Here is a 15299-nt window from a genome sequence, read left to right as displayed (position 1 = left end):
ATCCCAGGACACAGCTTTTTGTTTCAACTGAAAAAGGGATCACATTGTAGATGTTGACCAGAAGCTTTTTACACTAATGAGCTTGAGCTATCTTTCCCTGAGAGTATGAAACCAGTGATGTTGTGGAACCAGCTCATACCAGCTTATAAAAACAAGGTGTGTGCATTTCTTTCCTACCCTGTGTTCAGTGATGTCCAGTGACATCAAGATATCTTGAAATCTCTCATGGGAGAGTTTACATCATGTAAATTGGCAAATGCTGAAAATCAAGATCCCCCTTTCCTGAAAGCTGGTTGTTAAACATTTATGTCGGTTTCACTCTGCATATAGTTGTTCTTATCCTCTTAAGAACGTTAACAGTTCATGGCATTTGTGTTCCGTAATTTGTTTAATCATCCATAGGGTATTTCTTAAATTTGTACTCCCTCTAGGAAAATCTACAGAGCTATTTGATTCACCATGAAGGAGAGCAACCTAGTAGGAGAAGAAGGCATTTAAATTCATAGCCAGTGAGGCATTAATGACAGCAGCAATTCAATTAGAACACCGGTTCCTACTGAGGTAGAAAAGTGAACATAAATTGGGATATTTCAATATGCTGCAATGGGAAAAAAAAAAAAAAGATTTGCTTTAAAAAGTATTCATCCCATACAGATAGCTCCTTCTAGAATATGGGACCATGACATCACATTCCTACGTTTTCAATTCATTTGTCAGTTTTTGTTTTATGAACCCCCTGTGACTCCAATAAGCAAACCATGGAGAGCAAGGTGAACCGGCAGGATCTTTGCGATGCACAGGGCGAATTTACTCAGAAATGGAACAAGCTGTCTCTACCAAAAACAGTTGGAATGTGACTCAGCAGAGGGAGAAAACACAGGTCATGTGGAAGAGCCAGAAATGGAAACCAGTAGGGCAACTCTTGTTCGCCGGGCTGCCACTCATTGCATGCTGTTGCCGAAGCGCAGCCTCGCTGAAGGCTGCCATGATGCCCAGTGTTTGGGTTGTATAGAGAAAGGATCTTTGTGCAAAGAGATTATTAGAAAAAAAGCCAAAAAGTTGTTAAGTGTGATCCATGTCAGCCTTTCAGCAATGCATTGACAGACACACCTGTAGAAAGCTGGCCAGGAAGGTGGAGCTAACTGGCCTACAAATGTTGACTATTAGATGAGAGAATTTTATTTACAGAAAAGCACATGAGGATTAACCATATTTCATCAACACTATTTTGTTAACAATAATTGACATAGGTGCCTCCCTGGTGGTGTGAGAGCTAAAGTCTCAGCCCCATCAAGCTATCACCAGCTACTGCAGCATGAGTCCCGTCTCTGGACAGGGAGCTGACCCACATGGTGCAGCAGACCTCTCCTGTCTCAACTGCTGCTCCCCTCAGCAGTGTATTTCAGTCAGTCGGCCTTTCTACCCCCTGCTCTGTCTCTGGTGAATCCTCGCACCCCCCCACACCTCTGGCCTGTACCCCAGTACTTGTATGTATAAATAAATAAATCCTTAGGAAAAAACCTCTTAAAATAATAATATTGACAGAATCAAAGTGGTTTAATAAATACTATCACTAGTTATATAAAAATATATAAAATGTAAATGTAATTTTTGTGCCAGCTGATCCATTATTTTTACTTTATATTCCAGTTTGTAACAAAGCTAGAATAAATGCAGTATACATGGATCAGATTTGCTGAATACTTTTAAATTATGCTGCCTTTTATATCAGATATGATGTCAATTTTAAGACCATCTGCAAATTAAATGACCTTTCCATTAAAATTTCCTACATTCCATTATAATTTCTAAATTTAGTTGCATTTGGTGTTTACCAAATGGAACTGAAAATGCATAAAAGGAGGTCATAAATTTTAAAGGGAAAATAATACATTCACAATATCACAAATTGGACAAGGAATTTACAAAGAAGCTTACAGAAGGATATTAAACATTGTATGACGATTAAGTCGAATATTTTTACATGCATTCTTGTCCACACAGTCTAAAACCTACCATGCCATCGCTGCTGCTGAAATTGTGAAATTGAAATTGTGACTCCAGAACTTGTGGTCCCAGGTATGATGACTCCACTCAGAGAGCAGTTGGCCAGAGTTGGAGAGAAGTTGGATTGAACTACCATGGTGTTGAGCATATTCTGTCCAGACTACACCTCATCAAGCTAGTTTCTGGGCTAGAAAGTTCTTCGAAGCATTGCTTGCTCGTGTCTTTTCTAGCGGCTTCTATGGCTGAATCAGTTTGCTCTTGATGTATGTTACCACGCCACCCAAAGAAAAATGAAATTCTATTCTCAGAAGTTCTCTCCTTACAAATCTCTACCAAACTTTAAAATTTTTCCTCTGAGAAGTTCACTAGTTTTGCCTAGACTTTATTCAGTTATTAAATACATCAGAAATATGTGATTAAATTTTTTATTGTTTTTATTATACAACTAGTACATGCTTATAAATGAAACATAAAATACAGACATGAAAAAAGTCCCCATTGATAATTATACCTTGAAAATATAAGCTTTTCATAAATACAAATAATATATTTACAATCTTAAAGATTGTTTTACAAATGACAAAATCATAAGTGAGTATATTAAGCAAAAATACTTTTGCAAAATATTACACCCATAGGATGTCTTTGTTAGCATGAAATTATTAAATGCTAATCTACTTCAAAATGATAAATGTATAGTCAAGCATTTCCCAACCATTGTCATGGAAATTTCTCCATTCAACATTAAGTTCAGCAAATAATCTGTTGTTTGCAAACAAGGAACTTGTCCCATTGCACTAACTATACCAGAAAGGAAGAGAGAAGGAAGGGGCAGCCCTGTTCTCTTCAGGATCTTAGATAAGTGGATTTGTCCCATGTTCACCTGCAAGATGAGAGATGAAGTGACTGATGGTCTCTGCTCTGCTCCATTTGGGCTTGGCCTGCACCTTGAAGCTCTGCTTGTTGTCTAAACTTGAACAGTGTGTGGATCCTGGTTCCAGTGTGGTGAAATCTGCTGTCCTTCCTGAGGGGCGCCTGCTCAGTGAGTCCTAACCATTCCTAGGTCAACATTCATATTAGCGACAAGGCACTCTTGGCTCCCTAATATGACCATTGAACACCAAGCCCCTGGGAATGGACGCCAGAGATCTCCTTTGGTAGCCAAAAGATGGGCAAAGGTGGGTAGGTATTGGCAAGGTCTGAGTAAGATGTGTCAGACAGTCCATTTCAAAAAGTTTCCTGAACCTTGGTGCCTTTACATTTGTTGTTTGCAAGTGCACACCAAGAAAGCCACTGGATCACAGCCTCACCTTCCCCAACAGGAGGCAGATATGATACATCTACACACAGGTAACTGAGGCAAAGTGTGAAACTACAGACCCCAAAGCATTCAGAGTCTAGATTCATTCATACATGCAAATGGACATTCAAAAAATATTGATTGACTACCTGGCACTATTCACCAGGCACTGTTCTAGGCCTATTTCGTGAAGCTTATTCTCTTCCTATGGGAACAGAGTGATCTTGGATTTGTCTGCAGTCAAGTGTATATTGGGCATTTTCTGTGGACTTGGCCTGCAAGTCCACACTACATGATCTCTTATTCTAGTATGCATACCAGCCCTGATGTTCCTGAAACAACTCTCGGTCTTTTCAGTCCTTCCATTTAGATAGCCACATCACTGCACACTTGTTTAACTTTTAACCACATAGCAGAAGCCAGCAGGCCACAGATGGATCCCTGGCTTTCATTCCCTCCAGCTTATCTCATGATGAGCTTCAAGGAGATGCTTGGTTAAATGCCATCCCACTCCTAAACACAGTGAGTTGACTCCATGGGATCTGATCATGAGCAAGAACAACAGGGTGTCCTTGGTGATCTGTGTCAGGTTGACATTTCTCCCTCACAGGCAATGGAGTGGGTGTGTTCATGAACACCGCTGTCTCACTGGGACTCTCACCACTGTAGCTCTGATTCTCACAGCATCTTCAGCTGCAGAGTTTATCCGGAGCGGTTCTTGTGAAGTCTTCTCTTACACACACCGCCTTTTAAACATCTACTTCATTGGCTTAGGAATCCAGGGCATGGAGTAAAGTCTTCTGTACTTCATTCTCTTGCCCCAGCCCTTGACCTTGCATAATTCTTTGGCCCCCAATTCTCCTTTCTTTGTTTCTGTGGAATAGTCTGGAATCAAACAGAAGAGAGCATAAGAGGCAGTCATCCTCACAGGTGTGCAGAGTCTTTTGAGAAGTGGAGTGATCATGACTCCCACTGCAAGCATCCCCAATTTGAAGGGGTCCCTGCTAAAGTAAGAACCCTGTGGACAAGGACAGACAACTAAGAGCTGTTGTGATTTTTATTTTATTCTGATTATTGGTACTATTATCACTATTGTTAACTCATCCATCCCTGGAGGATTTATACACAAGGCTTCCACCTTCAAGTACCCCCCAAGCATCACTGGGTCGGACAATAGGATTGTTACTTCAGGGGCTCTTGAAGGGGAAGGGCTAGTATTTCCTGTATGCTGTGAGACCCTCTTTAAAGGTACTAATGATGGTCAGCCGTGTACCAGGCTTGCTGCCAAACACCGATTAGCTTGCTTGGACATGGCAATGACCTGTGAGGTGGATATTTCTTTTGTTTCCATTTTGAGATGAAAAGAATAGAATTCAGTAAGATTAAGTAAATGGTCAGGCACTCAAGATAGGTAACTAGTGGAGCTGGAATTCAAGCCCACACCTTTTGTGTTTGTGCTCTACATGGGACTATGTTGATGGCACATGGGTGAATTGCCGGTGGGAAATCCACGGAGATTACAACTGAGATGAAAATGTACAAAATGAAGAATGATGTAAATATACACACACACACACACATACACATATTTACACATACACCCACACATATATATAAAATAAAAAAGAAGACACTAAAGATAGCAAATAACAAATCAAATTAAAGAAAACTGAAACAAACACAAAAGAAAGATTGTTCTGTGAAACCCCAATCAATTTTTGAAGGAGAAAAAATCATTCTGAAGTATAATTGACAAATGAAATGATATGTATGTAAAGTGTACAGCATGATAATTGATATGCATAGCATTTGTGGAATGATCTCAATCATGTTCATTAGCACAGCTATTGATATGGCTAACTTCCTTTTTCTTTTTTTGCAATGAGACCACGTATGATTTACTCTGAGCAAATTTCAAGTGTCTTATATGGTATTACTAACTGTAGTCACCATGCTGTAAATTAGGTCCCCACATTCACTCATGTTATAACTGAGCACTATGCCCCTCTGATCCGAATCTGCCCATTTTCTCCACCACACCAGCCCCTGATTAACCACCTTCCTCATCTGTTTCTGTGATTTCACCTTTTAAAATTTTTTTTACTAAACAGTATTCTTGAAGTTGGCTTTCTTTGATGTATTAAGAAACTGTGTTTCAGAATTCTCAAGGTGTGTCTTGGGGTGATTATTATGGATATTATGGTTTGCCTTTATTGGCTCATAAATTATGCTAGATTGAGGAATACAATGGAAGAGAAAGGTTAATGTGTAGTGCCTCAGTGTTCTGAGCAAGATTAAAGTTTTTAAATCACATGCAGAATTAAGAATAATAACCCAGTCCAGTCTAGAAAGGGGAAAACATATATTCTTTGAATCTTCTAATATTAGAATTTTAAATCAGTGGAATAAAGTTTAGATTATTCATAACACTTTAGGATAATGGGATAGCTAGTTAGGAAAACATGATGTATCTTTATGCCATACTTTTTACTAAAATGGTATAAACATAAAGAAAGAGCTCATAAATGTACCCTGAGAGCACATGGGAATATTTTTTTACTGGAGGGGGAAAAGACCTCTCTAAATAAGATAAACAACATCAAACACAGAAAAGGAAAGATAATAAATTTAAATATATGTGTTGTCACTATATATACTGAAATTTGAATATACATATTCAAATTTATCATTCATATATCCAGAGAACTATTATATACTTTGCAAGGACAACACAATTCATCATAAATAAATACAGCTAATAATTTCCTATTATATAAATAAATCCTGCAAATCAGCAAGCAAAAGTCTAACAACCTCCTAAAAAATTATGTAGAAGATATGAACAGAACGATCACAGAAATGGAGATACATGTTAATTTTTTTTTAAAGATTTATTTATTCGTACAGAACTGGGGTACAGGCCAGAGGCTCAGGGGCGGCGAGAGGATTCACCAGAGACAGAGTGGGGAGCAGAACAGGCAGATCGACGAAGTACACTGCTGAGGCGAGCAGCGGGCGGGTCAGGAGAGGTCTGCCGCGCCATGTGGTCTCCTCCGGGGCAGGCGAGCATCCAACTCATGCAGAAGTGACTTAAGCTTCCTAGTGCTGTGCTTTAACCCGCTGCGCCAACAGGGAGGGCCCGATACATGTTAATTTTAAATATATACAATGATGTCTAATGCTATTCATAATGGGAAAACACAAACTATAAATACACTAAGATTTTTTTAACCGAACAGATTTGCAAAGTTGAATTTGCTCACTATGTTTGAACTCTCATGCATTGCTACTGTGTGTGTAAACCTATACCACTGCTTGTAAGGTTTAATTGATAGTATTTTAGACTTGTAAAATGTTGTAAACCAATGTGCCTTCAGCCAAAAAACTTTTAAAAAAGGAAAACTTTTAAGCAAACATGTAAAATTTCATTGATTTTTCAGAAGATTACTACAACAAAAAATTCCAGAACTTACATACAAAACTATTAATATTCTACAAGCAAGTTATGTGGATTTGATTATCCGTTTTTTTGATAGAACAAAAGATTGGAAAGAAGTGTCTATTATTAGGTGACTGGTTAAATTATGGTACTTTCCTGCAATGAAAAGTCTGTGCAGTTATTAAAAAGAGAGACAGGCCTTCACTGTTGGAGCAGTGGGTTAAAGTGCAGCTCTATGAAGCTGTCCACAGCCACTGCTGCATGAGTTCAATACCCAGCCAGGGAGCTGACCCACATGGCCCAGCAGACCTCTCCTGACCCGCCCGCTGCTGCCCTCAGCAGTGTATTTCAATCAATCTGCCTGTTCTGCTCCTCACTCTGTCTCTGGTGAATCCTCTCATCACCCATCCCCACACCTCTGTCCTGTACCCCAGTTCTTGTATGCATAAATAAATAAATATTTTTAAATAAATAAATAGAGAGGCAGTTCAGGGAACTAATGTGGACCAACCTTTAAAATGTTAATTTTATAAAAATCAGAGCAGTGTGTGTAGATAACTACCTTTTGTGGTTAATGCAATACTATTACTTCAATATACATCTCTCTAAAAGAATTCACAAAACATTGGCACTGTTCATCTCTGGGTAGCTAGGGGACAAGGATGGAAGGGAGATCTATTTTTTTGTTGTTGTAAACCCTTTTGTACGTTTGAATTTTGTGCCGTGCACATGTATTACCTGTTTGAAAATAATTTTATAATGACATACCTGGCACATGTTAAAAGCACATTTTAGGGGCTCTCCCTGGTGGCACAACGTGTTAAAGCACTGCATTATGAAGCTCTTCAAAGCCACTGTAGCACGTGTTCGAGCCCCACCAGGGAGCTGACCCACATGGCGCGGCAGACCTCTCCTGACCTGCCCGCTGCTCCCCTCAGCAGTGTATTTCTGTACATCTGCCTGTTCTGCTCCTCACTCTTGTCTCTGTGAGTAACACACCACCCCTGCATCTGTGACCTGTACCCCAGTTCTGTAAACATAAATAAATCATTAAAAAAAAAGCACATTTCATTTGCAAAGTCAAAGGAGTTTGTAAACTACAAACATAGGCCTTTGATATAATTTGATCAGTAGGAATGAGGCTATAGTGTCTGATCAATCCCCTTACTATCTAAAGTGGTCAATTATCTGCCTCACATCACATATCATATTCTCTCTTTCCCCACATCTATTACTAGAGATAAGGTTCATTTGTCCTCTTTGGGGGCCAGGAGTTACTTTGATTGGTCTCATAATACCCCGGGGGGGGGGGGCTGTGTGTGCCAGTTTCATTATTTGTTTAAATGTGTTGATATTTTTCTTCCATGACATGACGGAAAATACTCACTCCACATTTTCCCCATTTAAAAATTATAAAAATGATGCATATTGCAGGAAATTTAGAAAATATGGGAAAATATTTGGAAGAAAATAAAAATTTCAGAGCTCTACATCCTAAAAGGTACATTTTTTCCTTAATCTAGCATGGATTCTTTCTTCTATTTGCAAATATTCTTCTAAAATATTTGCTTGGAATAAGTTGTATGATAAACCATGTTTTCATAGTACATAATGAGGCCATTTGTATACTCATATACTCTTCTAGAAGGAAGAATTCCTGGATCAAAACAAAGAATGCTTTGAAAACTGTTGAGATGAGTTGCCATATTGCTCTGGGAAGATGCTACCAATTTGCAGTCCAGATGAAGATGCAACCAGCTGCACACATCAATGTATCCATTTCCCGGCATCCCAATTAATGGTGGGATTTATTGTTTAAGGTTGCTTTCCCAACTGAGAGGCCAAATGCCATATTGTTTTTTTTTTTTAAAGATTTATTTATTTATGCATACAGACTGGGGTACAGGCCAGAGGTGCAGGGACGGCGAGAGACTTCACCAGAGACAGAGTGGGGAGCAGAACAGGCAGATTGATGAAGTACACTGCTGAGGGGAGCAGCGGGCGGGTCAGGAGAGGTCTGCCACGCCATGTGGTCTCCTCCGGGGCAGTCGGGAATTGAACTCATGCGGAAGTGGCTTTAGCTTCTCAGTGCTGTGCTTTAACCCGCTGCGCCACCAGGGAGGGCCATGCCATATTGTTTTAATATTCATTTCACTGATCACTTCTGAGGCCAAAAGTTTTTCCACATTGTTGTGGATGAGGGTGGGTGCTATTCTTTTTCAAACAAAAAGGGCTCTGCACAGTAAAAGAAATTATCACAAAAACAAAGACTCGCCCTACAAGATGGGAGAAAATATTTGCACATCATACATACATCTGACAAGGAGGTAATCTCTAAAATCTCAAAGATTTTATACACCTCATCCAAAAGTAAAGAAACGACCCAGTTCAAAATGGGCAGAAGTGCTAAATAGACACTTCTCCAAAAAGACATACAAGTAGCCAACAGATGCACGGGAAAATGCTTGTCACAACTTGTCAGGGAAATGCAAGTCAAAAGTCCAGTGTGGGCCCTCCCTGGTGGCGGCAACGGGGGAAGGCACAGCACTAAGAAACTAAAGCCACTTCAATGAGTTTGGTCCCTGCCCCGGAGGTGACCCACATGGCTCTCCAGACCTCTCCTGACCTGCCTGCAGAGCACTTCATCCATCAGCCTGTTCTGCTCCCCACTCTGTCTCTGGTGAATCCTCTCACCGCCCCTGCTCCTCTGGCCTCTACCCCAGTTTTGTATGCATAAATAAATAATAAATCTTAAAAGAAAATAGTCCAGTGAGATAGAATGTCACTCTGGTAAGAATGACCCACATCCAAAAACACCAGAGGCCCTTTCTGGTGACACAACAGGTTAGGGTGCAGCACTGCAAGCTAGCTGCAGTTGCTTCAGGTGAGTTTGATCCCCAGCCCGGAGGCGACCCATGTGGCGTGGCAGACATTTTCTGACCCACCCGCTGCTCCCCTCAGCAGTGTACTTGGTCAGTTTGCCTGTTCTGCTCCCCAATCTGTCTCTGGTGAATCCTTTCACTGCTTCTGCACCTCTGGCCTATACCCCAGTTCTGTGTGCATAAATAAATAAATCTTTTTTTTTTTTAAAGATTTATCCATTTATTTGTACAGAACTGGGGTACAGGCCAGAGATGCGGAGGGTGAGAGAATTCACCAGAGACAGAGCGGGGAGCAGAACAGGCAGATCGACGAAGTACACTGCTGAGGGGAGCAGCGGGCGGGTCAGGAGAGGTCTGCCACGCCCTGTGGATCACCTTCGGGCTGGGGATGGAACTCAAGCGGAAGTGGCCTCAGCTTCTTAGTGCCGTGCTTTAACCCGCTGCACCACCAGGGAGGGCCAACAAATAAATCTTTTTTTAAAAATACACCAAAAGCATCAAGTGTTGTGGGTAGGCAGAAAAAGTAACCATTGTACACCTTTGGTGGAACATAAGCTGGTCCATTCTTTGTTGAATACATTATGGAGGCCTCTCAAACATTAAAAGCATATCTACCACATGGTCTAACAATTTCACACCAAGGTATGGACCCCAAAATGCAAAAATACTAATTGTAAGGGATAGATGCATGCTTGCATTCACAGCCTCACTACTTACAATCGCCAAGTAGTGGAAGCCACTTAACGCCTAAGGACACATGAGTGTTTATAAACACAATGGAATAGTACTCAGCTACTACAAAACATGAAATTTTACCCTTGTGACAACATGGATGTAATTGGAAGTGATTATGCTCAGTGAAATAAGGAGCAAAGCAAATACCAGATGTTTTCACTACTATGAGGAATGTAGAGAAACAAAATAAAGGAACAGTCAAAACTAACCCAAAGTGAGCCCTTGAAATCTGACATTAGAATTGAAACTATGAGGGGACGGGGGTGCTATGGGAGTGTGGAGAGAAGTGGTAGCTTAGAGAGTGAAGGGAGGAGGGGCCCCAATGGATTTGTGGTGCATTGGTGTGACAACACACATCAAAGAGGTGTAAAGCTGTGCTTCTAGAAGCATATCCAGTGTTGGCTCAATAAAAAAAAAAAATAATACAATAAAAAGTAGGGGGAAAATCAGGTTGTAAACTACAGCTATAGCCATTATGACAAGATTAATGGGTAAGAAAATATTGTATCAGTATAGGGAGATTTCAATGATCCTTTTGGCCTTTGCTCTAACTTTTGAATGTTCTATCATTTTTTTTAAAGATTTATTTATTTATTTGTACAGAACTGGGTTACAGGCCAGAGATGCGGAGGGTGAGAGAATTCACCAGAGACAGAGCGGGGAGCAGAACAGGCAGATTGATGAAGTACACTGCTGAGGGGAGCAGTGGGCGGGTCAGGAGAGGTCTGCCGCGCCATGTGGTCACCTCCGGGGCAGGCGGGAATCGAACTCATGCAGAAGTGGCTTTAGCTTCTTTGTGCTGTGCTTTAACCCGCTGTGCCGCCAGGGAGGGCCCTGTTCTATCATTTTATTATAAACTTTTATAAAGAATAGAGTTATCGGTTATTTTTAAAATGTAGGCAAGATAGAAAGTATTTTGTGCACCTGCAAAAAGAGGTGACGGACAAGCACCGAATTTCAAATGCTATTACCAAGAGCTTCTGCCATGTGATGTACTCTGCCTTTTTGGATAGTTTTGTTTTTAAATCAGCTGCTTCTATATCTGTCTTCTCTGTTGGTTTTTCAGGTTAGATAAGATGTCCTGGAAGACCATGTTAGAGCCTTTAAAATGAATGTTTATGTATAATTACCTTGTGTTTTAAATCTGTGCTTGCCTTTTGCTTCTTGGTGAAACCTGTAAAATTTCAGGAAATAACCTGATTTTCAGGTAACAGATTAGCAAACCAAACCATGGTAGCTTGTTCCTTTCCATCTCCATCCTCTAGATGCGGAATCAGTGACTTAATGATACATATCCGAGAACTTGGTATTTATTGAATGAAGGAATGAACTACTACACTGATCAATTCTAAGTGAGAGAGTAACGTGTAGTCACTGTTTACTTCTGTGTGGTCTTGGGAGCGGATCCTTGTAACAGTCATTTTTTGCATGTTTGAAGGAATCCTCCTGGTTTATGGCTCCCCGCAGGAGGCTGTCATTACCAAAGTAAAGAATATGCACTTCCTTTTGTTGTAGTAAGTGTTCCATTCTTCCTGATGATAGAAATAAGTTGCCTTGCTGTCACTCTGCAGGGAGTAAAAAAGAACTTGGGGCTTGGGGGCAGCATACTTCAATTTCTCTAAGTGCTGAACAGAATTATGGGTTTGGCAGAAAGCTTAAGCACCAGGCTGCAAGCAGGTAGCAGGTTCAGATCGAGCCCACAGATATTTTTGTTTCGCCCACACACTGATTGCTTTGAAGGTCAAATTTATTGCTAAGATTTAAAAATCGGGATGGAGGCTTTCACATTTTAAAATGGCATTTCTGGCTTCTCTTCAGGATTCAGCAAGCCTGATTCTGCTGAGTCGCAGCTTGCAGTTTCACCGTTTATCTGGACTGAGTCACTGCTGCCCTCTTTAGAAAGGCCTTGTGCTCGCAGCTTACGGTGTCTGCACACGCTTTGCTTACTCGCTCTGGTCTGCACCCATCGCCATTTCAGTCTGCCTCCTTTGGTCTCTATGGTTCATTCATAGGTTGCTGTGCTCCCGTCCAAAGTCTCGGAATGGCAGATGAACAAGCATGGCTTCAGCGTGGAAGGGGAACAATATAATTTTGTAACTTGCCCATCGGTCTCTTCCCTGGAGCAGCATCTCCTTACTCTGACTTCTGCACCAGAAGATTCCTTTTCCATTCATATTCCAGCTGTGGGAGATGGGACAGAAACGCTCCTAAGGGTTTTTGAACAATGGCCTTCACCATTTCCCAGGGGAGGCCTTGAGAGCAACAGAGACCAGAGGCAGAGGCAGGAGAGAAAAGCAATTCCTTGTTGAACTTTCCCTGCGGTACAATAGAAAATGATTAAAACACACAAGCGAAAATCAGCTGTGGGAACAGCTACGTCTCAGGGAGGATGTTTGAGGTTGGTGGTGGAGGTGAGACAGCACCTTTGGGCTCTTTGACACATGGAGATGTTCCCCAGTCTGAAATGGCTTTTAAGTGAGAAGGGAGTGGGGTTACCCTCTTTGCTTCCATCTTGAAGTCCATCTGCTACGAATTTGGGCTCACAACTTACTACCTCCTAAAACAAAGGCACACCAGGCACTTTGCATCTGGTCTGGACCTCACAGGCCCATTGCTGTACTTACAACTGATAGGCGAGTAACCCATCCCTGGAGTTAAGAGAATGGGGGATCATTTCTCTCCTCCTCTGCTCCAAGGCATCCATTTCTACAGACTCACCATCAGAACAGGGTCTTCATTTTCAATTTGAAGTTTGACATCATGAACCAAAGATGATGACATTGGAGGTCTCTTTCTATGAGAGAATTTGTCACAACATCCATTATACAGAAGGCCTTCTGCTCTGTGGAGGTGATTTTTTCAGGTCACCCGAAGACTCGAACAACCAATATAGAGTGTATGTACACAATCACGTCACCACAGTGACATTGTAAAGGGCATGATTATTAATAAGGCTATGCTCTCTCACTCCATTTTAAAATCAGTTTTTATTGATTTACCATTCATTTGCAAAGCTGTCTAGTTTCACACCTCTGCCTGTGCTCAGGCTTAGTGCCCACCACCAAAGCTCCAGTGCCACTATACTACCACACCCCTCCCTCCCCCTCTCTGCTTCGCCCCCCATCCTCTGGTAACAAATTCTCACAGAGAGGAAGAATTCACTTTGCCACTTTGTTTTCATTGCTTATTTATATTCTACAACTGAGTGAGACCATCCAGTGTCTCACTTTCTGACATTTCCATTGGCACGATCACTTCAGATTCCATGCATATTGTTGCACACTTTCATCTTTTATTATAATAGCTGAGTCGTATTCCACTGAACATATATGTTAACATTTCTTTATCTAGTCATCCACGGATGGGCATTCAGGGTGGCTCCATTGCTTGGCTATTATGAATAATGGTGTTATGGACATAGGGGTGCATAAATCTTTTCCTATTAGTGCTTTCATGTTCTTGGGATAAATGCCGAGAAGTAGTACTGCTGGTTTAATAATATTTCCTTTTTTAGTTTTTGAAGGAATTTCCACACTATTTTCCTTAGAGTCTGCACCAACTTACATTCCCACCAACAGGGAATGATAGTTCCCTTCTCTCCACACCCTTCCCAACACTTGTTTCCAGGGTCACAGGGATGAGGTAATGTCTCACTGTGATTTTTTTTTAAAGATTTATTTATTTATTCATACAGAACTGGGGTACAGGCCAGAGATGCAGAGGGTGAGAGGATTAACCAGAGACAGAGAGGGGAGCAGAACAGGTAGATCTATGAAATACACTGCTGAGGGTAGCAGCGGGCGGGTCAGGAGATGTCTGCCTCACCATGTGGATCTCCTCCAGGGCAGGTGGGGATCGAACTCCTGAGGAAGTGGCTTTAGCTTCTTTGTGCTGTGCTTTAACCCACTGTGCCACCAGGGAGGGCCCGTCTCACTGTGATTTTAATGTGTTTTCCCCGTATAGTTAGAGATGTGAACATATTTTCATGTGCGTCATTTGGGTGTTTCTTTGGAGCAGTGTCCATGTGGGACTTTTGCCCATTTTTTGATTGGGTTGTTTTTGTTATTGATTTATATGAGTTCTTTGTAGATCTTAGATATTTCCTCCTTGGTTGCAATTACCCCTTACTGGGCATGTGAGAGGCAAACATCTCCCAGTCAGTAGCTGCTCTTTTGTCTCTTGTTTTTGGTTGTTTCTTTCACCACACAAAACTTTTTAGTTTGATGTGTTCTCTTGCTGATTTCAGAACTATTTCTACTGGATCTGATAGGAGATAATTGCCTTTGCCTGGTTCAATAGCCTGTTGGCTTCCCTGCACCAAGAGATGGAGGGATTAGGCAAAGTGGGTCATCTTAACTACCATCTCTTCCCCATTGGGTGGGACAACATTGTGGGTTCAAACATGCTAATTCCCACGGTGGATGCATGATGAATACAAACAAAAGATATTTCATGATGTTTGGAGCTAATTACTTCTTATAATTTCCTATCAGCCTTCATCCCCACACCCAAGTTTAAAAGTGGTTGAATGAAAAGGCAGCCACCTAGCTTCCCCCCGCCTCCAACTTCTTATTTCTCTGAGTCCAGGTGAGCATTAAACTTTGACAGGGCCACTGGCAACCTGCTAGGTCTGAGGCAGAAACCCTCCTTTGGGAGACTTACGTGGGTCAATGAATTTTCTACAACACTGTATGGTAGATGAAGTTAAAAATCAGGCTTTTTATCATCCTTCCCTGCCCCTCCCTGCCTCCAGCATGGATGCCCCGGGCTGAGGGGCGTGGGCACGGGCTACGAGCACTTATATTGTGGACACCTGAGCCCACAGAACACGTGTTGTGTGCATGTGTTAGTGGGTGCACCAGTGCAGGGAGGTCAGGGGTAAAAGGGCTGCGTCTGTCTGAGACAGGCCTGCAGCCATGAAGGGACTACTCTGAGG

At 41.5% G+C, this 15299-nt stretch overlaps 1 protein-coding gene across 1 annotated transcript in view; it reads left to right on the top strand.

The window, feature by feature from the left end:
* Nucleotides 1-758: 758 nt before the first annotated feature.
* The window catches only part of NOX1 (NADPH oxidase 1), an 18840-nt gene continuing 4299 nt past the window's right edge, over nucleotides 759-15299 (top strand). The window contains 10 exon segments of the mRNA XM_012727057.1: nucleotides 759-853; nucleotides 2962-3049; nucleotides 3283-3319; nucleotides 3322-3357; nucleotides 3678-3829; nucleotides 3865-4096; nucleotides 4183-4316; nucleotides 12376-12657; nucleotides 14610-14757; nucleotides 14956-15057. Coding sequence (XP_012582511.1) covers nucleotides 759-853; nucleotides 2962-3049; nucleotides 3283-3319; nucleotides 3322-3357; nucleotides 3678-3829; nucleotides 3865-4096; nucleotides 4183-4316; nucleotides 12376-12657; nucleotides 14610-14757; nucleotides 14956-15057 — 1306 coding nt within the window.

Source organism: Condylura cristata, unplaced genomic scaffold (assembly GCF_000260355.1).
Source record: "Condylura cristata isolate star-nosed mole 26May11 unplaced genomic scaffold, ConCri1.0 scaffold00019, whole genome shotgun sequence".
Classification (NCBI taxonomy): Eukaryota; Metazoa; Chordata; class Mammalia; order Eulipotyphla; family Talpidae; genus Condylura; species Condylura cristata.
Note: the sequence above shows the minus strand (reverse complement) of the source record. Positions and strands in the feature narration are given on the sequence as shown.